The 23,208-nt window shown below is 35.1% G+C and overlaps 1 protein-coding gene across 1 annotated transcript; it reads left to right on the top strand.

Moving 5' to 3' along the window:
• Window positions 1–2,984: 2,984 nt before the first annotated feature.
• Window positions 2,985–21,471, top strand: LOC136042013 (uncharacterized). Its single transcript, XM_065726854.1, has 3 exons — window positions 2,985–3,116; window positions 13,784–13,884; window positions 21,123–21,471. The coding sequence occupies exons 2-3, from the start codon at window positions 13,828–13,830 to the stop codon at window positions 21,432–21,434; spliced, it is 369 nt and encodes a 122-aa protein (XP_065582926.1). The 5' UTR covers window positions 2,985–3,116; window positions 13,784–13,827; the 3' UTR covers window positions 21,435–21,471.
• Window positions 21,472–23,208: the final 1,737 nt, after the last annotated feature.

The raw sequence follows: 23,208 nt of genomic DNA, 5'->3' as shown, positions 1-23,208 counted from the left end.
ATGTTCAGGCCATAAGACCAAAGATTTTTCTCTTCAATAAATTCGTCATAATCCACCCGCTGTTTTGCCCTCCAAATTTCCACCCGCTGTTTTGCCCTCCAAATTTGTCATTGTTTAGTTGCTGAAATTGAAACTTCGACGGTGAATACTGAGATGGAAGGGGGGCCTCAAACCCGGCTTTCCAGGTTTTTAGCCACTGATGATTAGGTTGTAATATTATTGAATTTGACCTATTCTCGAAGGATTTCAAGGCGGATTCTTATATTATGTGAATTGTCGGTATAGTTCAAATAAACGCGAGATAGGCTTGCAAGCCAGCTTCGATTTCCATTAGCATTAACAGCTAATATTCTTTGTTGCTAGGAAATGAATAGTTGCAATCACCCCCCCCCCCCTTCAAAGTCATGTTGACAACATTAGTTTTTACAAACCAGTTTTTCACAAAACTAGCATCGTTCTATTCAAGAAAATATGTAAAAAAAACAAAAACAAACATTTTTTCTAGCAGGACCGAATCCAGCATTTTTGTTCAGGAGGGAAGATTTTGTTCGAGGGGGAGGGGGCTATAAAAAACGTAGACAGCCCACCAAAAAGTTGTTTATATGTAGTTTTGTTAGATTCTACGAGCCAGGGAAACATTTCAGGGGAGGGGGTTGAAAACCCTTACCTCCCTTGATATATCCTTTGCCTCTAGTCAGTGTTAATTGAATGAAACTTAGAACCATGTTATTGAACGAATAGCATTACATACTTATGTTTAAACGCAAATGCATATTTAATGTTATCAGACAATGATAGAGCTAAAAACCAATGATATAACAATAATTGTCAATTTCTTATTGAAACTTTTTCATTCGTACATTCAATAGAGGTGTTGTCCTACATACATTTGAATGCTAAAATTTTTACTCTTTTATCTCCAGCTGCTCCCTAAATGTAAGTTTGGACACAATACAAAAAAGGTTGTAAAAAAAAAATGAACTGAAAACTAAATTATGTTAAACTAATCGTTCTTGATCTATTTCAGCGGCTTACAAAGAAATGCTGAATTAGCTTGTCATATTTGAAATATTAGATTGTACGAAAAATGTGGTTCAATCCCACTTTCTAGGGCAATAATAAAAAAAAAGGTTGAGATGGCTAGGCCACGTTCTGCGGATGAAAGATGACAGATTGCCGAAAATTGCTCTTTTTGGCCAATCGTCTGGGGCTACACGGAAAGCAGGTCGTCCTCGTCTGGGTTGGGAGGATGTCATAAATAAAGATTTAAAGGAAATGGGAACTTCATGGGAGGGTGTAAAGAGGGAGTCCTTGAATAGATTAGGTTGGAGGAGGAGCGTACGCAGCTGTGTTGGCTTCAGGCGGCTTGGTGCTGCAGTGAGTTATTAGTAGTAATTGTATTTGGACATCTATAAAAATGATCTACGTCATCACAACCGCCACAGCAAGCTAGTTCAATAAAAGTCATATAGATTCTATACCTTTGAGATCTTACACAAAAATTGCAAAGAGCAGATTTTGGGTATTTTGAAAGCTAACATTAGAGAATCTTTATTAAGTGGTTTGCACGGTGGGCTTGAAATCCTTTGTCCACGAGGTCGGATGTTCAAGTCCTAGTACCACTGGTTATTTGATTTGGAACGGGGGTCATTGGTCTGACTCTGTAAGCTCAGTCAGATCCGACCCGGCTCTAAATGGGTACCTGGAGATATCTGGGTAAGATGAGCGGGGATTGTGTGTGAAAGCAGGGGATTGCTGGCTCCTAGCCCCCCGTTGCACTTCCTGGCTGTAGAGCCATGAATCGGAGATCAGCACCACCTTTAGGGACTGTAAAGACTAATGTCGTATTTTCTTCTCCATCGTTTAATATTAAAAGAATCATGTTAACTGTCCATTAAAGAATACTGCGATGATTCACGTTTACAATTGAGCATGGTTAATCATTGCAGAGAAAATGGCATTAAAGCCTTACTGTCTTTTCGGCTCACTGTCTCGTTATAAAGCCAGTAAAATAGCTAAAATTATCAATTATTGCAATGATTTTTCTATCTATGAAAGAAAACATTCTATAGGATTAATACCTCCATAGACAGCAATAGACTGTTGTTCATCAAAATTAACCCTTTTATTACTCTTGGCACAGCTACCCCATAAATGTCTTTCTCTTGAAAAATAGCGCAAGGGGAAAAGAGGCGGCCTTTGACCCCCTTTGGGTTATTTTGTCTCCATTCTAGTCTTCTAAAACTGGAAATTGAATTTCTACGAATTCAATGAATTTTAATTGAAAAGATAAAATAAGTTCGCGCTTGATTTTGAAAAACCTGTTTGCCCCCCCCTCAATATTTTGTGAATTGGCACCACTGCTCGTAAGTGATGCACAATTGGATCTCTGTATAACAAGCCGTTGAAACTCATAGTACTCTAACGCACAATTACAAATAGTTGATTGACAAATACACTTTGACGTTGTCAATGGACGTATTGCGTCAACAACGTCTTTCTGGAATCTCTGAAATTAACTAAAACTAATTGCATTAAACTCTGTTTTAAAGTAGTACACCTGTCCCATGGGTTTGTTTCTAAAATGGTTGGCCTGTCAAGCTTATTTCCAGTGTGAATATTAATTATCCAGTTCGATTTTTGGAGTTTGATTAGGTGTAGATAACATAACCTTATAGATGCAAAAACAGCAGCTAAAAGAAATTTAACTTGTCAGATAGCTGATCCAATTGATACTGGCAGAACAACCTTTGGAATAGAGTTTCTTCTTCGTTTCTGAATCCTTCATCCCCTCTTTCTCTATTCTTTTTAATCAAAAGTGAAAGTGAGTAAAGTGACAAAAGTTTTAGAAAGTGAAATCCTTTAAAAAGATAAAACTTGGCCTTTTAGTACATTCTAAAATCTTTTCTAAATAATTAGCTAATGAAAGAGTAAACATTAGATAAAAAAAATATATAATTAGAAAAATTGCCATCTGAAACATGTTAAAGATAATAGAAAAGTAAATGATTGAAATCAGTCTTTCCAAAATATATTAACAAGCTTATATCTAGAAGAAGTAATTTGGTGCTTATTTGCGACAGTGAGAGAGCAGGAATAGGAAGGAACAACGATAGGTAAAAAGCTGTGAGAATAAAATTCAAACAAGGGGGAAGCAATGTCTTTTGATTTTTTTTTTTTTACGTTTTGACTATTTTAGACCCAGCAAGTTCTAATGACAAATTAGTTTTCTTTCTTTTATAAATTAGGGATTCTGTATACCCTTAATTAGTTTTAATTGTCTGATAGAAGTAGATATGACACTGCTTAGAGAATTTATTGTACAAAGTTTTTAAATTGAAATTTTCAATCAGTCTCTTTTTTCTTTCTTGTTTGGTTAATATATTTAATCTTTTCTGCATAATTTGTAGCATTTGCACTTCTGGCGACTATAGCGTGTTAGTTAAACTTTGTATTGTCAAAAAAAAAAAATTAGTACCATATTTTGGTATCATACATTCTTTGGAACTAATTGTTGATTAAACATTAAATAATAGTTCGTTTAATGATGTAGCAGGAAAAAAAGAACAAAGAAATAGAAATATAATGATTTCTTAATGTTGCTATTAGCAGCAGATTAAGTCAGAATTTTAAATCTCCCTTCCTTACGAATGAAGATTTTCGCCTCCCAGTTGGCATTTGTGGTAATACGGACAGATTCCCTTGATAAACTTAAATTTAATTAAATACTTTTTGGGGACATGTGCCATTAATAAAAATCTAACAGAGACTGCAAAAAGTAACTGAAACCTTGTTTAAAACATATTTGCAAAAAGAAACAGCCTTAATAATTAAAAACTCGACTATTAAAAACCAAATACAAAAAAAAATTCGTCCCAAACAGAACCAGAACAAGCGGTCCCCACCACAAATCTACTACTATGTCAGGGGGAGGGCGCCTCCCTGCATCCACCACTGCCCCACGTTCTATTTCAACAAAAATCCCCCTTCTTGCCCCAATAAGAGTTTCCACTGAAAGATATAGAAGAACGTTCATCCTTCACATAGTTGAAATTTTAAATTAGTAACTTTCCCCTCTTCTCACTCCACTTTTAACTTGTAGTTTTAATGCTTATTTTGCAATTGTAAACCTTACAATTCTTGCTAGTTAAACTAAATTGTCATTTTGTTTAAATTTGTTTTCCCGGTTTTAATTTACGACTTTTTATCGTTTGAATTTTTTACTGATTGCAATTTTATGAGTTTAAACTGGTTTGATATTTGTTACTGATTGACATTCACCATTTTTTTAATTTTTTATTGACACTAAAGTGTGAATTTGCTCCGTTTGGGCTTGTGATAGCCGTTTTGTAGAAATAAATCTTGTCTTGTCTAAACCGTAGTTTGAAAATAATGTGATAGATAACCCGTGAAATATGACAAGAGAAGAGCCAGAACTTGAGTACTAGGTTGAGATTGCTAAAGAAATAGCGAAACAACTGCCGATTATTCTATATAAGCTTTAAATTGTTAGTAAAACCAACAATAGTGAAATTAAACCAATCTAAGCAGATACCGTCGGAGCGTTATGTTGTTTTGGGATGAAAATATCTTTAAAAGTAATCGAACATTCTTTCTCTATATAGCAGAAAAGACAATTATCAAGAATTACTAAGGTACAAGTTGTATTAATTGTAACCCAGAATAATTCCCCATCATAATAATTTTGATAGCAGTAAATCAATGACTTAAAATGATAGACAAAGAAAAAACTTACATGTGGCGAATCACGAACTTTTCGTAATTCTCAAAAAGGTAAGGTAGATCCACAATCCAGCGTGAACCTTTTAGTAGGTCTGACCCCAAGTTTCTTCCAGAAGTGATAACTTTCATCGCAAAAGGGGGATTTGTTCCAATTTCTTCGGAACTTGATTCGTCGTGAACCGAAGCAACCGTTAAGCCTTTTAACAAATATTTTGGTAAACTCGGTCTGCCTCTAGCACGATAATTTAATTTCAACTTTTCATGATGGGTCTGCAAATTTGGCTAATTGAGCCCTCGCTTATTTCTTTTTTTCCCATGTTACTGTGGTCAATAACAAGAACTATATACCAATTTTATTAGAGTTGTGGCCATTTTTATCGGGGTTTATTTACTAAGGGGTTGAATTGTTTCTTGGAAAGGCACTTGAGACTGGTCATTGACTCCTTTTGTAGTTTGCTTTGGTAGTTCTACAGCGAGACTCTAGTCTTGCTATAACAAATTTAAATACTCTGGGAACATTTTGTTTCGTTCACATTAGTTATTAATTAGCTCGTTTTATACGACGTTATTTAGTAAATAACGATTTACTCGTTATTCTTTAATTCTTATTTCAGTAGAAGATTATGCAAAATTGTACTTATACTACAATATATAAATTTGTCCTGAATTTATTTAAACGGTACAATAATAACCAAAACGATAAATCATTCTTTTTAAAATAAAACCTTGCTTCTTATTCGGCTCTTGTGCTGTGTTCAATTTATCTCTAGGATTAGACGCAGCTTATCCTTAGCCATTCTTCTTGTAATTATTTATACAATACAATTTTATTACATATTTATTAACCGGCAGTTTGGTGTCTGCACCCTACTTCTTCTCTAGACTCTGTTTAAACAGGTTACAACTAATTAATGCTTGACTGAATCGCTCCTGAACAATCCAAGTGGTTAGTCCCTTTGTGTAATTTATACATTCTTAGATGCTCCGATTATAGCTCAGTCTAACCTTTTGAGGGGAATTTTTTTTATTTCGGAACACAAATATGTAAAGTATTTGAAGGGACTGCAGCCAGGAGGTATATATTATAGAAATAAGTTTCTGATTGTTGAATAGAAAATATTTTGCTCTATTTTTTGATACCCCACAACAACGATGTCAAGCGTAGCAATCTAGAATGCAAAGCCGAAACAGGTTTTATAATTATTTTGGAATTACAAAAAAAATAATTGTCGGCTTTAAGATTTGATTTGGTCAAAACATTAACCAGATTTTTTTTTACTTCTATTGACATAAAAACCGCCAAAATCGCTAATTCAGGAAAGTCAGGCATACTCCAAATGTTTAACGTGGGAGGTATAGGAAGATTCTTTGAGAGTCCGTCCTGCCTTAAAAAGTTGCTTAATCCAACTTCTATTACCATGAAGGGTAAAGCTGTGTGCGATGAGCGATGTGAAGTCCTTAAAATCTCCGGGAAGGGTCTTTTTTGCTTCTAGATACATGTTTTTGAGTGTGTTTAATATGTTAATTTCTTTTCTTAACTTCAGTATAGCTGAATAGCTATAGTATATAGCACATATATAGTATACGTATATACTATATAGTACATAGTATACGTATATAGTATATGGTATATGTATATGTATATGTATATAGTATATAGTATATGTGTATACAGTATATGTATATAGTATATGTATAGTAAATAGTATATGCATATAGTATATAGTATGCTATATACATATAGTATATAGCACAAATATAGTATAGCACAATAATACTCCCTAAGCAAAGAGTGACTTGGGCACAATGTTATACTATTATTTTTGTTACTTATTAAAAACATTTTTAGACCAGAGAGCTTCGTATCGAAGGAGTTGTCGTAGAAACTTTTAAATGGCTCATTCAATTAGAAATTGAAAGGGATAGTGATCAAAGTAATTTGAAGGCAATTTGCCCCCCTCTTACAACCCATTTCCCCAAACAGATTCAATGGATAGCCATTTTATTCAGCTTAGTTGAAATACGTGGAAATTATTGGATGATTGGAGGGGAGCTAACATTCTCCCAAACTCACCATTTCCCCAAATACACCTAATAAAAATTTTGAGACAGCCCTTTTGTTCAAAGGGATTGAAAGGTCCGAAGAATGTGTTTTGTAGTATGACAAAGCCCCCCCCCCCGAGCCATCAGGGCAAGGGTTCTAAGTTGTGTCCTAGGTAGATATAAGGTATATATAGAAAGGGTGATCGTTGAAACTTCGGAGGGGGCTCATTAGATTTCTAATAAGAAGTTTTAGTGCTCTTTTTCAGATTCACAGTGATCAGAGGATGGATACCCCCCCACACCTCGTATTTTCCCTAAATGCATCTGATAGAAATTCTGAGATGGCTATTTGTTGTTTAAAAAACTTAAAAACATTCATTCGATCGAAAATTGAAAGAGGTAGTGTCTATCATAATATAATATAATATACATGTTTATTATAATATTATAATATATAATAGTCAAAAGTAATTGGAGGGCAACTAACCTCTCCCACAACCACCATTTTCCCAAACACATCCAATAAAAATTTTGAGATAGCAATTTTTTTCAACGGATTGAAAGATCATTCTTAAAATTCAGACTTATCGGAGGGTGGACACCCCTACACGCCTCATTGAAATGCGTCGGATAGAAATTTTAAGATTGCCATTTGTTGTCATAGAAACTTCATAAACAGATCTTTAGATTGGAAAATTGAAAGGGACAGTGCCCCTTCTCATAGTCGGAAGTGATTGGAGGGTAACCCCCCCCCACTGACCGCTTCCCCAAACACATCAAATAAAAGTTTTGAGATAGTGAGTTTGTTCAACTTAATTGAAAAGTCTGGAAGTTATGTCTTTGATGATGACTACCCCCGCAAAGCCCTCAGGGAGAGATTTGTAAGTTGAGCCCTGGGGGCATAGAAGGTACATATAGAAATGGTGATCGAATAAACTTTGGAGGGACTCGTTGGATTGGTACTCATAAGCTCTAGTGCCCTGACAAGATTCAGAGCGATCGAAGGGTGGATGCCCCCCCCCGAAAATTCGTATTTTTCCGTGATGCATCTGATAGAAATTTGGAGATGGCCATTTATTGTCGTAGAAACTTCAGAAAAGGCTCATTTGATTGAAAATTGAAAGTGCTAGCCCCTTAAATGGATTTGAGGGCAACGATCCTCTCCCTATACTCATCAATTCCCAAAATACATATTATTCAGTGTAGTTCAAAGGTCTGTTTATTATGCCTTTGGCAACCTCCATATATTTTCAAGACCAAAACATAATTTGCACTTTACTTAGAAAAAGAAAGCTGGTGATTGTCATTCTAGTATACATAAAATGATATATATTTTTTGAAGTTCTAATATTTTTTATTTTATTAAAACTAAACAATCAAAACATTTTAAACGTATTGTATTTATTTAAATCATAGAATAAAAAATCGAGTCAAACTCAAAACCAGCAAAATTAACATGAGTAGGGCTGAAAACCCCATACCTTCTCATCCCCAGAACATAATTTGCCCTTTACTGGAAAATAAAATACGTTTAAAATATTTTCACTTTGTTTTTACTTGTACTTTGATGTCTTCACTAGATATTTAGGGTGGAAGTCCTCCCCCTTGCATTCCATTTACAGTGCGAGTGTCTGGTGCTCTTTATAAGAGTAACAAAAGATTGGAGGGCAAGTAGCCCTTCTCTAAAGCCCATTAATTTTCCAAACGCATCCAGTCAAAATTTTGAGACAGCCATTTTGTTCAGCATAGTAGAACGCTTCAGTGACAATGTCTTTACGGATATCCGGCACCTCCCCCCCCCCCACACACACACAATTAAACAGTTGACCCATTATGATATAAAAACTAAATGTTGCTTTAAAATAAATCAAAAGGTATTGTGTTAAAGGGTTGCCAATAAGACACCTCAGCAATATATCGAGAACGACTGGGGGTATTAAATTGAAACTTGGAAATACTACTATAGCTACTTCTGCTCTTACAATTTAAATAAATGAAATTTGTAAGTGTATTCAGGTTGTCAAAGAGCATAGATATAATTTTTTCAGAATAATATTAAGTTTTATTTCTCAAGTCGGGTTCAGAAGCTATAAAATTGAATTAAAAAGTTCTGTTTGTATTAGGATTAAAAATTGTTGAAAAGGTATCTCCAACATACAAATAGCAGCCCATACTATGGATATTCTGATATAGAATATACTGATATAGAAGAAAACTGAAAATATATACAATATTACTTTTCTCATGTAAAAGACTCTGTCAATAAAAACAAACAGAAATTGAGATAAAAAATGTGTTTCCAAAAGACGAGCTTTTAAAAGAAAATTAATGAGCTCCATTAAGCCGAGAATGAGCAAAAAATAAAGTCAAATAATTTTCCAAACGTAGACCTATAACGGATCACTGTCAATAAATAAATGAAACTCAGAACGAATAGAAATTTCAATAGATGGTCAAGTCAGAGTCAAAACAAGCAAAAATTAACATGAGTAGGGCTGATAATCCCTATGCCTTCTCAAGATCAGAACACAATTTGCCCTTTAATGAAAATAAAATACTTTGAAACGTTTTCACGTTTCTTACTTTCGTAAATGAAAAATTATCAAAAGAACGAACAGAAATTTCAATAGATTGTCAAGTCAGAGTCAAAACAAGCAAAAATTAACACGAGTAGGGATGATAATCCCTATGCCTTCTCAAGATCAGAACAAAATTTGCCCTTTAATGAAAAAAAATACTTTGAAACGTTTTCACGTTTCTTACTTTCGTAAATGAAAAATTATCAAAACCTTAGGGAAGAAATATCAGAAAATATCAATTAATTTGACAATCCACGGCCATTTGCTTGTTAGTTTATTCAGAATTTTAATTATTTTTTAAATTATTTCTGCATTGACGAAGCTTACTTTAATTGATTTTAAAAAAGATAACCGTGAATTGTCAATTCATTAGACATATACTGATATTTGTTCTTTAAAGTTTTAATAGTTTTATTTATGGAAGTAATTAAAGGGATAACATATAAATGCATCGTATTTTGTTTTCAGTAAAGCGCAAATTGTTTTCTGGCCTTGAAAAGTCATAAGGGTTATCAGTCCTACCCATGTTAACTTTTGCCTCATTTTGAGTTTGACTCGGTTATTTATTGAAATTTCTGTTCGTTTTGAGTTTCATTAATTTTTTGATAATTAATGATAGTTTTGCACTTGGAACATTATTTGACTTTGTTTATGCTCATTTGTAGTTTAATGGAGCTCTTTACTTTTCTTTGAATAGCTGGTTTCTTTGAATTGTGGAAAAAAATATTTAAATTAATCCATGGAAAGGGCAGTTGCTAGTTGAGCTGCGTTGTTGAATTTCTTGAATTTTAAAATTGAGGGCGGAAAACCATAGGTACAGAGCTATTTGACCAATTTTGATGAAATTTTAATGTTGCTCTTTACTTTCATTTGGAAAAATTTATTGTTTCTATTTAATAGATTTAACATACATTAAAATATTCTCCAATCCTGCAAATAATCCTCATTTTGTTAGTTTTCCGTTGATTATGGGATTTGTTGTATTCCCAAAGACATAGAATCTACTCGAATCAAACTACTAAGACTCTTTTTATTGCGGAAGAAAATGGTGGTAACATGGTAACAAGAGTACAAGACTGCTTCCCCTTAGTATATGATGAAACTGATGAAGTGGAACAATGTTTTCACTTTCCTTTTCTCGAAATCTCATTTATTACCCAAAAAGCCCCTTTAAATCTCCTTTTACTCAACAGAAATCCCTTAAAAGTCCCGCCTTGCTGTACGTATTAAATCTGTAATTACACAACGTGCAAAACTGTACAATTTTCGTACGGAGAAAATCACAGGGTATATCAGATAAATTGAACAATATTTTCAATTTGAAAAGCATGTAGTTAATATAATCGTGTAACATCTACAGGTGATGCTCAAAGCCTTGGCTCAGTTTTCTTTAACTAGAAAGATTATAACTTATCCTCAAAAATAAATTCCTCCACTAAACTGAACAGTTTTCTCGCTTTATTGCATGACGCCTTTACTTCCTCATTTCCTAGCAAAGTAGCCATTTACACAGGCCTTAAACTCAGTCTTCATTCTGACACTTTCTGAAAAAATGGAAGATGGTGAACTAAGGTATATCCTCGGTTCATTTCTCTACCCATCCATAAACACGTAATAAAATACCTTTTTCTATCGTAAAAGAATTGGCGTTTTTCGTTAAGTTTTTGCATAAAATACCAAATGGAGGCTGATTTTTAGGCGTAGTCTGTTTGATTCCATGTATTTCCACTTAAACCCTCTTGACAGGACCCTTATGACCCACAACTTTTTGCGGAGCCTTTTTCGTTGTTATCTTCACCAATTTTCCGTAAGATCATACATGTTTTTTGGGGAATTTGAACATCTTTGTTCACTATCATTTGCGCTATCAATGTTCGCTATCGATTATTTTCATCAATTCATCTTTATATTCACTAGAAATATTATCTGACAAAACCAAATAAATCCAAAAATCTGAGTTTTATCAATCCAAATAAATCGTAAAGGGCCTTATATTAAAGAATGATGAAAATACAGTCGAATTCTCAAACATTAGACGTGTCCTCAAAAATATTAAAATAAGAAAAGATGATATATTAACGAAAAATGAAAGCATGGTCAAAATCTGAAACCCTAGAAGGGTTAGTTGCCTAAAACGAACTCTCAAAATCGGAAGTTGAGCAATCTAAATGAAATTGAAAAAAGCCTTATATTAAATAAAATTGAAACACGGTCAAACTCCAAAACGCTAGAAGGACTAGATCCCTATAAAGAGATGACAAAATCTAAAGTTGATTAATCCAGCAAAGTCTTAGTCTTAAAAGCATTCTGAAAATGGAATGAAAGGAAGGGTTCCCTATAACTCCAGTGAAACAGCCTGTGGAGGGAACATCTCGTAGGACTAGAAAGTTCTTGCTTAGGAACTTCCGAAAAATGACAAAGTGTCCGTATATCCCCTGCTCAATGTGTTACTAACCCTTTGCCCTTATACATCTTGCTATAAGCTAAACGCCTGGTTATACCCCTACTTACCTTTCTACAGTCTAATTGCCTAGTATAACCATAGTCAAAGTGGCTCTTTGAACGATTTTGGAGTCTTGTAAATGCGAACTTTTTCATAGCTGTTTTTTCTAGAATACCCTGAGCTATCTCTGTAGAGAAATCATCTCTTTTTTATGGCCTTTATTTTGGTCAGCTCGTTTCTTTTCTGCCATACCAAACCTCTCTTTGCGTGACCATCCTTGGGCCCTGTATGAATTTCTCTCCATTCCATCCATGATTCTCCTCCTCATTTCTTCCAGATCTTTTTTGTCTATTGTAGATTCCGCTGCTCCCAAATTTGCTGTATTAAGAATTTCTGAGATCATGATAACGGCTTTTACATATAGAACAGTCCCAGTAAAAATAAATTGGTAATTCAATATATCCATTCCTGTTAGCACACAACATACTTTTTCAAGCTATGCTGAATTTGTCCAAGATGTTGAGAGATTAATGTAGAGGAGTGAGCTGTAATATTATCTCCGGGGGTATTTTGAAATAATGTTTAAAAGGAAAGTATGGGAGCCCCTGGGAGACGTTTATAAATGTACCGTTATAGACGTACGCACAGAAGGCAATTTCCGGAGAAACTTTAATTTGCACCTCGTTTAAAGTTAAGAGTTGGACCCTTAGGTTTGATGGATTATGACTTCCCTTCAAGATTAGATACTAGAGTACGAATACTCCTAGGGACAGGGTTGGGAACTATAAAAGTGGCGGCATGGAACCCTAGATAGAAGGCTGGGAGTTAACAATTTCTATTACAAACTACCTACTAAAAAGGGATTTCACCTGCTACATAAAAATTTTCCTTATAAAAAAAAGGAAGCGAAGGCTCTGTATAGGATTTTTGGTACGAAATGATCTACCAAAAGAAGGTAGTAGCTCTACATAGCAGTTGTGGTACGAAAAACATAGCAATTGTCTCTACATAGGAATTTTGAACGAACTGCCTATCAAAAAAGGAGAGTGTTTCTTCATAAGACTTTGGTACGATGTGATCTACCAAAAAAGAGAGTGGCTCTACAGTCTACCTAGCCTGATTGATCGGGTAACTTCTACAGAATCTGTACTGGTTGTCACATAGGAAGATTCTCTCAACGGTAAAGCAGCCATCCAGCATAAATAATACCGACTTAGTAGATTTTGTGCTATATTTTCTAAACGACAAATTGCGTGCATACTTGTCAGTGGGATAGATTCCACCTTTCCGTTCATCACTGCTCCTTTAAATTTTCTTCGTCCATCTCATTTGTGGTGCAGTAAAAATGAATTTAGTTTCTTATGTTGGTTCACATCATTGGTGGTACTTCTGTGCTGCTAATTTGGATAAGTCCATTATTTTTTGGACGTTAGAGGGGATCTAACAAGAATGTCTAAAGAGCCCAATAGGATATGTTGATAATGACATTGCAGTAAAGAATCTTTAACAGACACATTTTCAGTTTCGACGCACCAGATATTCAAATTAGAAAGCACTGAAGTTAAAACTGGCAAAAAATTCAATTCCTATGTGAATTGCACTACAAATATTAAATATCAATTTTGCACTGTTGTAACTCAGGTAAAATACTTTTGAATAATAAACTGAGGCTCATGCTAAACTTAAAAAAAAATTCCCAGGATACAGGAATAATGACCTTCTTACAAATTGAGTCGACAATCCATTCTACAATTTTTCACAATGCACATGCTTGAGTTTACCTGAGAAATCTGCTTTTCATACCCTTGACAAGGTGAATTCCCAAATTTGGGCTGGATTCTACGCCAAATTTGGCTTATCTTGAAAGCTCAACAAACTTTTCAAATTATCAAAAATTTCTTTTCTGCTAATTCTTTTCAGGTTGGATCCTAATTAGGCTACCATATAATGAAAATTTCTGGGTTTTTCGTTTCAGGTTACTTTTAAAAAAACTAGTCGAGGACACGAATAATTGGACAAATGATAATTGTACTTGGAATAATTGGTGTAGTCATAGTGGTAGGACTACTAATTGGGGTAATTTCTGTTTAATTTTAACTTTGACTTTCGCCGTTCATTTTAGCTTTTGTTAGTTGTAAGTTTGGACTATTATTGATTTTATTTCTACTCATTTTACGTTTTAATGTGGCTGCTTACTTTTTCTTAACAAATTTATTTTTCAGAAACTTTTTTTTATCATCACTGAAAGGCCCATTGCTCTTTGCTTTGGTAGTACTGCCTCTGACAATGGACAAGAAAAGTATCAAATTCACCCAGTTTGTGATTTAGTTGTACCCCTAAATGTTATTGGTGAAACCTGGAGAGAGACAACTCTCTTTTTGCCATTAAATAGTACGGCCTGATTATGTTTCTTTTGAACTCATTGAGGCTATTTTTATAGATTAAATTACGTAAAGTCTATAATATGCAAATGAGGTGCATCGTCTGTAGTAGCCTATAGGCAATCTGCTTGCTTGCAGCTTCTATATTCATAAGAAATCTTTAGAGCCTCAGGTGTATCCCTTGTCCGTAAGAGGCTATAGCGATGGAATAAATTGTGTATCTCCTGCATTGTATCTCCTGTAAACTGTGTATATCTTGTACTTGGTTGTTAGGGAAGATAACTGGTTAACTAGGTTAACCAGTTATGCAAAGGATGTATCCCTTCGATTCATAAAAGGGCTTTAGAGCTTCAGGCGTTCCTGCTGGAGCATAGGCAAATTTTGTTCCTTTCGGCTGTAGAGACCCACCACTACTTATATATCATGCATTCTGTTTGATTTTATTTTTACTTTCCAAGACTATTCAAGACACAAATAGTTTTCAGTGAGCACCAATGAAGCAGTAGGTCTTAGACTTTTACAATGAGAGATGGAAGTAAAACCCAAACTCCTTTTCAGTAGAGGTTTTTGTTCCTTTCAAGCTTGCTTTGCATATTCAATTCAAGTTTCACTTGTTTTAAGATTTAATTACTCATCTATATTTGTACCTATTATATGTTTGTTTTCTATGATTCTTTATTTAGTTTCTGTTCGTTTTTGGGTTTCATTTATACTTTAATAGCAGAATATCTTCGTTTGTTTTATGCTTGATTTGTATATTCAACTTAAGCTTTATTGGTTTTAGATTTGTTTGTTCATTTATATTAGTAGGCTACCTGTTGTATATATTTTTTTATGTGATTGTTTACCTAATTTCTCTTTGTTTTAGGTTTCATTTTTTCTTTAATAGTAGTTGATGGTCGTTTTGAGTTTGAGCTATTGTAGGTTTTCTATTTTTTCTGATACAAAACTTAATTACTTTTCCTTTATTCCCTTTACTTTACTTGACTTTATTGACTTTACTTTACTGCTTAATTGCCTTTACTTTTCTTTAAAAACTTCATTTTTGGAATTGTTTTTAATATTAATTTCAAGTAATGTTAAGGAAGAAGTTGAACTAAATAAAAACACACACTATGTGCATAGGGGTTGTCTGAAGGGCGTTTCAGCAGGATCTTAGGAACGCCTTGGATTGCTAAGTTGAGACTTCCATGGTATGATGAGACAGATGTTCAACTAATAAAAAGGCAATATATGCCTACTACTACTATTACTGCAAAAAGAGGGTAACTAGGACCTCTAGAACCAGTTATTAAAATTTTAGACCGAAAATAACCCCAAGAAAATCAGAGATTAATTACTAATCCCCTCTTCCTCGGGAATTAGGTTTTCAAATATCAAGGAGGCACACTCGTGCCTCTATAAAGAGGCGACACACGACAATGTTAAGCGATCTTCGGTTCCAGTGGTCGCAGAGGGATGGGGAGGGATGCATTTCGTAGCCCGAGCTCCAACTAAGAAACCTGCAAAATTTCATCCCCCTCCAACTTTTCCTTCATAGGGAAAATCTGGCCGAAAGTTTCGACTCGTCAACCCCAGCCCCCCTTTAACGTTGTCCGATCGGGCTGAAATTCACAAGTTAAGGTCCCCTAGGGCCCAGGAGCTTATCCGCGAAATTTCAGCTCGATCCGATAACTCTTTCCCTGTTTTCCAGAAACCACGCATAGCCACTTAAAATTCATTTACTTTTTTTTTCTAGACGCCTACAGGTCACATCCGACATCGGATCTGGGTGTACGAAGACTCATTCGATGCGGAATTCTCCGAGTAATTTTCCTGGAAAGTTTCATAGGAAAATCTTAACCCCCCGAAAGTTTCGACCCTCCAACCCCCCCCCCCCCCTTTTAACGTTGTCCGATCGGGCTGAAATTCACAAGTTAAGGTCCCCTACGACCCAGGAGCTTATCCGCGAAATTTCAGCTCGATCCGATAACTCCTTCCCTGTTTTCCAGAAACCACGCATTAGCTATTAATTAACGGATTTCTCTCCATAAGAGCCCATGTTAATTTGAAATTTTTAAAATTTATTGAGAAGTTATATTTACACACATGCAAGTTATTAGCTCACTTGGTAGAGCGTGAGACTTTTAATCCTCGAGTCAAGGGTTCAAGTCCCTTACGGGCGGTTTTTTTTCACAACATCAAAAAAATTTTGATAACACCTGGACAGCTTATCATTTGAGAGATAACAGAGTATTAGCTTCTTATGAGCAAAAGAAACATTTCGGTCATTCTATCTATTTTTTTTCTATTTTATACAATGATTTAAAAGCGGGGGGGGGGGTTCCTCTCCTAATTCCTGTACGAGGAGTACAGGAATTATTAAATTACATCCACCATGGATTGTAGAAAAACGTACAGAAATAATATGAAAAAAAACTTCGTTTTCTTAAAGAGTTAAAGAGGCTGCGTCCCAAAGTCGAACCTTAAAACGTACAGGAATTAGAAGAGGCAGTTGGGGGGCTGCCGCCCCCCAAATCCCCAGCTTTTAAAGACTCTTTTGTACAGGTTTTTTGTTTTTTTGCTAACCCCCCGCTCTTGGCTTGGGAAAGGCCCTCTTTTAATTAACAAAACATTGAAATGAATGAATAATGGAATAACTTCGAAAAATGTTAAACACAAGAGGACAGGAGAACCATTGCGCCGAAACTAGTAATTAGTAACAATGAAGTCCCCCCACAAAAAAACCTGTACAAAAGAGTCTTTAAAAGCTGGGGGTTTGGGGGGCGGCAGCCCCCCAACTGCCTCTTCTAATTCCTGTACGTTTTAAGGTTCGACTTTGGTACGCAGCCTCTTTAACTCTTTAAGAAAACGAAGTTTTTTTTCATATTATCTAAGTAAAGTAATAAGGTTTTTTTGTACTTTTAGAAAAACTTCTTATTCTAACTAAATGGCCCTTGTGCTTCAGCATTAGTTCTTAAGAAAATAGTTCAAAATGTCAACTTCACCATTAAGAGCTATTGGCGAGGTGCCAAATCCCCGTAAATGGGATGAATTTTGTTGCTTCTAAGATTTGATTAAAAATCATTTTGATTTAATTTCCAATTGTTTTTTCAAATAAGGCCGGGAAATTCAGCTCCTCCTCCTAAAAAATTCTCCCATATCGGCGAGAAAGTTCCTCCGTGGAAAGATCCTGCCACGTGAAATACCTCCTCTGTGAAAATTCTTCCCCTGAGAATTTCATAGTCAGTGGAAATCCCCCCAAAAAATACTATTTCTGCACGATTGCACCTGAAAAATTCTCTTTAGCACAATTCCATTATAAAAACACCCTTAATTTTTTATCGTTTTTCAAATCATTCCAGAAATCCTTCTTTCCGTGAAAAATTTTGTTCAATGAAGATCCTTTTATTCTGACCATAAGCAGGATTTCGAAACAGAACATTTAAGCATCGTTAATCTAATTGCATTCCATAAAACTGTCAGGGGCAGGATGGTGGGAAAGAAATTTGTGAAAAAAAGTGCAGCTTTTATGATGACCCCACTAAAGCTTAGTTTTTAAGAGGGAATTTTCAGGGAATGTTCAGAGGATTTTGAATTAAATACTATGTGCATAAAGATTGTCAAAAGGATGAATCAGCGATGTCCCATGAACTATTTAGGGTATTAAGTTGAAATGGGTTCAGGATATTAGTTGTAGCATGTTTTGATGGGATGCTGAATAAACAAAAGGTGGCATATGCATACTGCTCCTAGTGCTACTACTACTGCTACAACTGTGCCGCTGCTGAAACTGAGAGTACTTAGATGAAGCTTGCATGTGATGAACAGGGGAATGGTCAACAAATTCAAAATAGACATCTACGTACAAAGATTGTCAAAAGGGTGTACCAGAATTATCTTAGAAATGGCTTAGAGTGTTCGTTGAAACTTTCAGGGTATATTGAGGCAAATTTTGAACTAACCAATAGACACTATGAGCATGTTACCTTAGGAGATACACCAAAATGTCACAAAATGAAAGAAAGTACGCCTACACAGGAAAAGAAAGATACAAGGTAGAATCTTCCCATAGCAGAAAAACTAAAATTGTGGGTAAAAGTTCTGATATAAGTTTTCACTATGCCTTTTTCAAGCAAATAAATAAAAAAAAACATTTTCTTTAGCTGAAAGTAAGGAACGTCATTAAAACTTAAAACGAACAGGAATTACACCGTATATGAAATGGGTTGTCCCCTCCGCAATCCCTCGCTCTTTACGCTAAAGTTTTTAATTGTTTTAAAAAATAGGATTGTGGCAAAGAGTCTAACTTTAGCGTAAAGAGCGAGGGATTGCGGAGGGGACAACCCATTTCATATACGGAGTGATTTCTGCTCGTTTTAAGTTTTAACGTCGCTCCTTACTTTCAGCTAAAAAAAATATTTTTTTTTATTTAATTTCTGAACGTTTTTGAATTAATGCATGTTTGGTTTTGGCTCCCCGCGCATAAATTATTAAAATGAAATTTGTATATAAATTCTTTTTTTGGCTAAATGGCTTTCTCTTAGTTTCGGTCAGACGATTTTGAGAAATAAGGGGTGAAGAAGGAGGTCTAGTTGCCCTCCAATTTTTCGGTTACTTAAAAATGCAACTAGAACTTTTAATTTTTAACGAAAGTTTTAATTAGTAAAAATATACGTAACTTAAGAATTAACTTACGTAACAAACTTTCATAATCTTATATTTTTATTATGTATACGAGGGGGTTTGTACCCTCGTTAATACCTCGCTCTTTACACTAAATAATATGAAAAAAAACTTCGTTTTCTTAAAGAGTTAAAGAGGCTGCGTCCCAAAGTCGAACCTTAAAACGTACAGGAATTAGAAGAGGCAGTTGGGGGGCTGCCGCCCCCCAAACCCCCAGCTTTTAAAGACTCTTTTGTACAGGTTTTTTTTGTGGGGGGACTTCATGGTTCTCCTGTCCAGGAGAACCAGACTTCAATGGTTCTCCTGTCCTCTTGTGTTTAACATTTTTCGAAGTTATTCCATTATTCATTCATTTCAATGTTTTGTTAATTAAAAGAGGGCCTTTCCCAAGCCAAGAGCGGGGGGTTAGCAAAAAAACAAAAAACCTGTACAAAAGAGTCTTTAAAAGCTGGGGGTTTGGGGGGCGGCAGCCCCCCAACTGCCTCTTCTAATTCCTGTACGTTTTAAGGTTCGACTTTGGGACGCAGCCTCTTTAACTCTTTAAGAAAACGAAGTTTTTTTTCATTTTATTTCTGTACGTTTTTCTACAATCCATGGTGGATGTAATTTAAAGGAGCACACTCTTAAAGGGCACACTCGTGCCTCTTTATAGAGGCACGAGTGTGCCTCCTTGAAAATCGTAAGTTTTGTCCCAATTCTTTAAGAATGACCCCTGAACCAAAAAGGCCGTAGAATAAATAGTTGAAATTACTGAAAATACTTTAGCATAAAGAGCGAGTAATTTATCTCCTCCTAAATACCTCGCTCTTTATGCTAAAGTATTTTTAGAACCCTCATATGCGTAATAATCTCTGTTCGTTTTAAGTTTCAGTGCCACTCCTTCCTTTCATTTGAAAAAACGTTTTCATGTTTATTTTTCATTGTTTTCTTATAGTAATGCTAGAAAATCCTGCGCCCTTTTCATTGAATTTTTCTTCCCCCATGACAGATTCCTCCAAGGAAAGATCCTCCAACATAGCACCCTCCCCTCAGCCCCACCCCCAAACAAAATAAAATCCCCCTGAAAACGTCTGTACACTTCCCAATAACCATTACTATATGTAAACACTGGTCAAAGTTTGTAACTTGCAGCCCCTCCCCCAGGGATTGTAGGGGAGTAAGTCATCCCCAAAGACATAGTTATTATGGTTTTCGACTATGCTGAACAAAATGGCAATCTCAAAATTTTGATTCGTTGACTTTGGGAAAAAAATGAGCGTGGGAGGGGGCCTAGATGCCCTCCAATTTTTTTGGTTACTTAAAAAGGGCACTAGAACTTTTCATTTCCGTTAGAATGAGCCCTCGTGTGACATTCTAAGACCACTTACTCGATACGATGACCCCTGGGAAAAAGAAAAAAAAAAAACAAAAAAAAAACAAATAAACACGCACCCGTGATTTGTCTTCTGGCAAAAAATACAAAATTCCACATTTTTGTAGATAGGAGCTTGAAACTTCTACAGTTGGGTTCTCTGATACGCTGAATCTGATGGTGTCATTTTCGTTAAGATCGTATGACTTTTAGGGGGGTTTCCCCCTATTTTCTTAAATAAGGCAAATATTCTCAGGCTCGTAACTTTACGAGCCTGAGAATAAGGTAAGACTAAACTTGATGAAACTTATATATTTAAAATCAGCATTAAAATGCGATTCTTTTGATGTAGCTATTGATATCAAAATTCAATTTTTTAGATTTCTGGTCACTATTGAGCCGGGTCGCTCCTTACTACAGTTCGTTACCACGAACTGTTTGACAACCAGTAGGCAAAGATAAACTAACAGGATCTTATTCATGTTTTGCTCACAAGAAAAGTTTCAGTTTTTTTTTTGCTCAATGAGTTTTATTCTGACCAATATTGGAGACTTACTAATAGAATGAAAAAAAAACTGTATACATATTTCATAAATTATAAATGCGAAAGTTTTGCTGATACACCAGCTTTAGCGCCGAAGTGTGAAATTCGTTTCATATCTTGCAGAAATTTAAACTGCACTTTCAATGAATTAAAGGGAATTCGGATTTGGAATTCAAAGTGCAACAGAACATAAACTGTATACAAAAAAAAACGGTAGTGTAGTGTTTTCTATTCATTGTTTTTATTTGTGAAACACAACCAAATTTCAAAAAAAATGAGTTGCAATTACCCACTCTGTCCCGTTCTCACGTAAAACATCTCCGGTGCAAGCATTACTGAAGACGTTACTTTAATCAGTTTATTTTCACTTTAGCTTGCCTGTTGTTGTGGGTGTTGTACCGTCTGTTTGGGAGCTCTTGGAATTAGCTGCACTGCCTGTCCATTATGCAAAGACTCCAATGCCTGTCCATCAAAAAGTTCTGATTTTCTATCTCGCAAAGACTCCAATGTCTATCCATCAGAAAGTCCCACTTGTCCACCTTACAAAGACTCCGGTGCCTGTCCATCATGCGGAGACCCCAATGACTGTCCATCAGCAAGAATCATGTCTGATTCAAAATCATGTCAAAACGTTGTGAAGATCAAATCGTGTCAAGAATCAAGGGTCTTAGTCTGTGACAAGTAAACGCAATAGTTCAGTGATAATAAAAATGTTTTTTCAAGGTTTTAGTGACTGTAAGTTACACTAATTAAAAGCCTTCTACGAAAAGGGAAGAAACTAAACTTAAGTGCTAAAAGTTATCTGTCCCTCTGTTACTAATTTGAACGGCACGAATTTACATTTCAGCACGATCGAATTACAAACGAAATCACTTTACCTTTCAAAAACAAAAATTCAGTGATATTTTTCTTAATCTAAAATGCATCTCGAAAGAATTTATAAAGGATTCTAGTTTTAATCAAGAAATCCAGAGCCTATAAGTACCAAAATCAATACTTAAGTTATTTATCAGAAATAAACTGACAAATGACGCTTAATCACTTTCTATCCCATGTGGTTAATGGCTAAGACAAATTAGAATAGTAGTATTTTCCAGGAAATCCAACATTTTTTTTCTTATCCAAAATGATGTCGTCAATAATTCGAGAATCGATTTCAGCATTAAAAGACTCAAATAAGAAGCACATATCAAGAATTTGCGCTCGAGTCACAACCAAAAACTTAGAATTGATTCATCAATACATTCACGGCAGTTGATTCACCATTCTTGGAATCGTGTGAATCAGACTCGAAATATGGTAAATTTACGACACCTCTGATTTTAACTATCATATCTAGAGTTCACACTTGAGACTACTGGGATAAATATAATTAAAAAAACTTACGAATTATAACCTGAACATTTATTTTCGAGTTGAAAAGGATGGGCCAAATTATGGATTTAAAAAATCAGTGACAAAGCTTTGTACACTTGAAAAAAATATCGAAGTTTCTAACAATGTCGTATTTTTATTTTCATTAGAAATCACAATTTATTCTTCTCATTTCCATTGAGGAGATAAAAAATTGCTTCAACTAAATTTTTAAAAGCTTGTTCCCTCCCCCTTTCGACATTTTGTGAATTGGTGCCACTGTTCTTAAGCAATACACCGATGAAACAATTGATACACATTAATACACTCCCTATAAAACGAGCTATTGAACCTTATGGTACTCTGATGTATGGAATGCTTGATTGCCAAATACACTTCGAGGTTGTCAATGGATGTTTTGTGGTAATAATGTCTCTCTGGAAACTCTAAAACCAACTAAAATTAATGGCATTAAACACTAAGGAACGCTGTTTTAGAGTTGTGCAATTCTCTCTTTGGTTGGGTTCTAAAGCGGCTGATTTGTCAAGTTTGTTTCCAGTGTAAATATGAATTATCCAGTTCGATTTTTGGAGTTTGTTTAGGTATAGATAGCCTAAACTTATTGATAGAGAAACAACAACTAAAAGAAATCTTACTTACCATTATCAATTTCATAGTGGAAACACAACCTGTGGAATAGAGTTTCTTCTTCTTTTCTGAACCCTCCATTTTAGTCGAAAATGAAGCAAAAACGATCATAGGCAGCGCAATACTGCTGCCTAAGTAAAGAGCCATGTAGGCACAATGTATTATTTATCATTTTTCGTTACACCAGGGCACTTCGTATAGAAGGTGTTGATGCAGAATTTAAAAGGGGCCCATTTGATTTGGAGTTGAAAATGCTACAGCGGTTTATAATAGCCAAAAGTAATTGGAAGACAACCAACCCCCTTCCCATGCCCATATTTCCCAAAACAGATCCAATCAAAATTTTGAGATGACCATTTTTTCAGGTTCGGAAATTTTTGTAAATTATATTTTTGAGGATGACACCCCCTTAAAACCCTCAGCGCAAGGGTTGTAAGTTATGCCTTGGGGGCAAATAA

The sequence above is a fragment of the Artemia franciscana genome, unplaced genomic scaffold (genome assembly GCF_032884065.1).
Source record: "Artemia franciscana unplaced genomic scaffold, ASM3288406v1 PGA_scaffold_55, whole genome shotgun sequence".
In the NCBI taxonomy this organism is placed as follows: Eukaryota; Metazoa; Arthropoda; class Branchiopoda; order Anostraca; family Artemiidae; genus Artemia; species Artemia franciscana.
The sequence above is the reverse complement of the archived record's forward strand: the minus strand, read 5'-3'. Positions and strand labels throughout refer to the sequence as shown.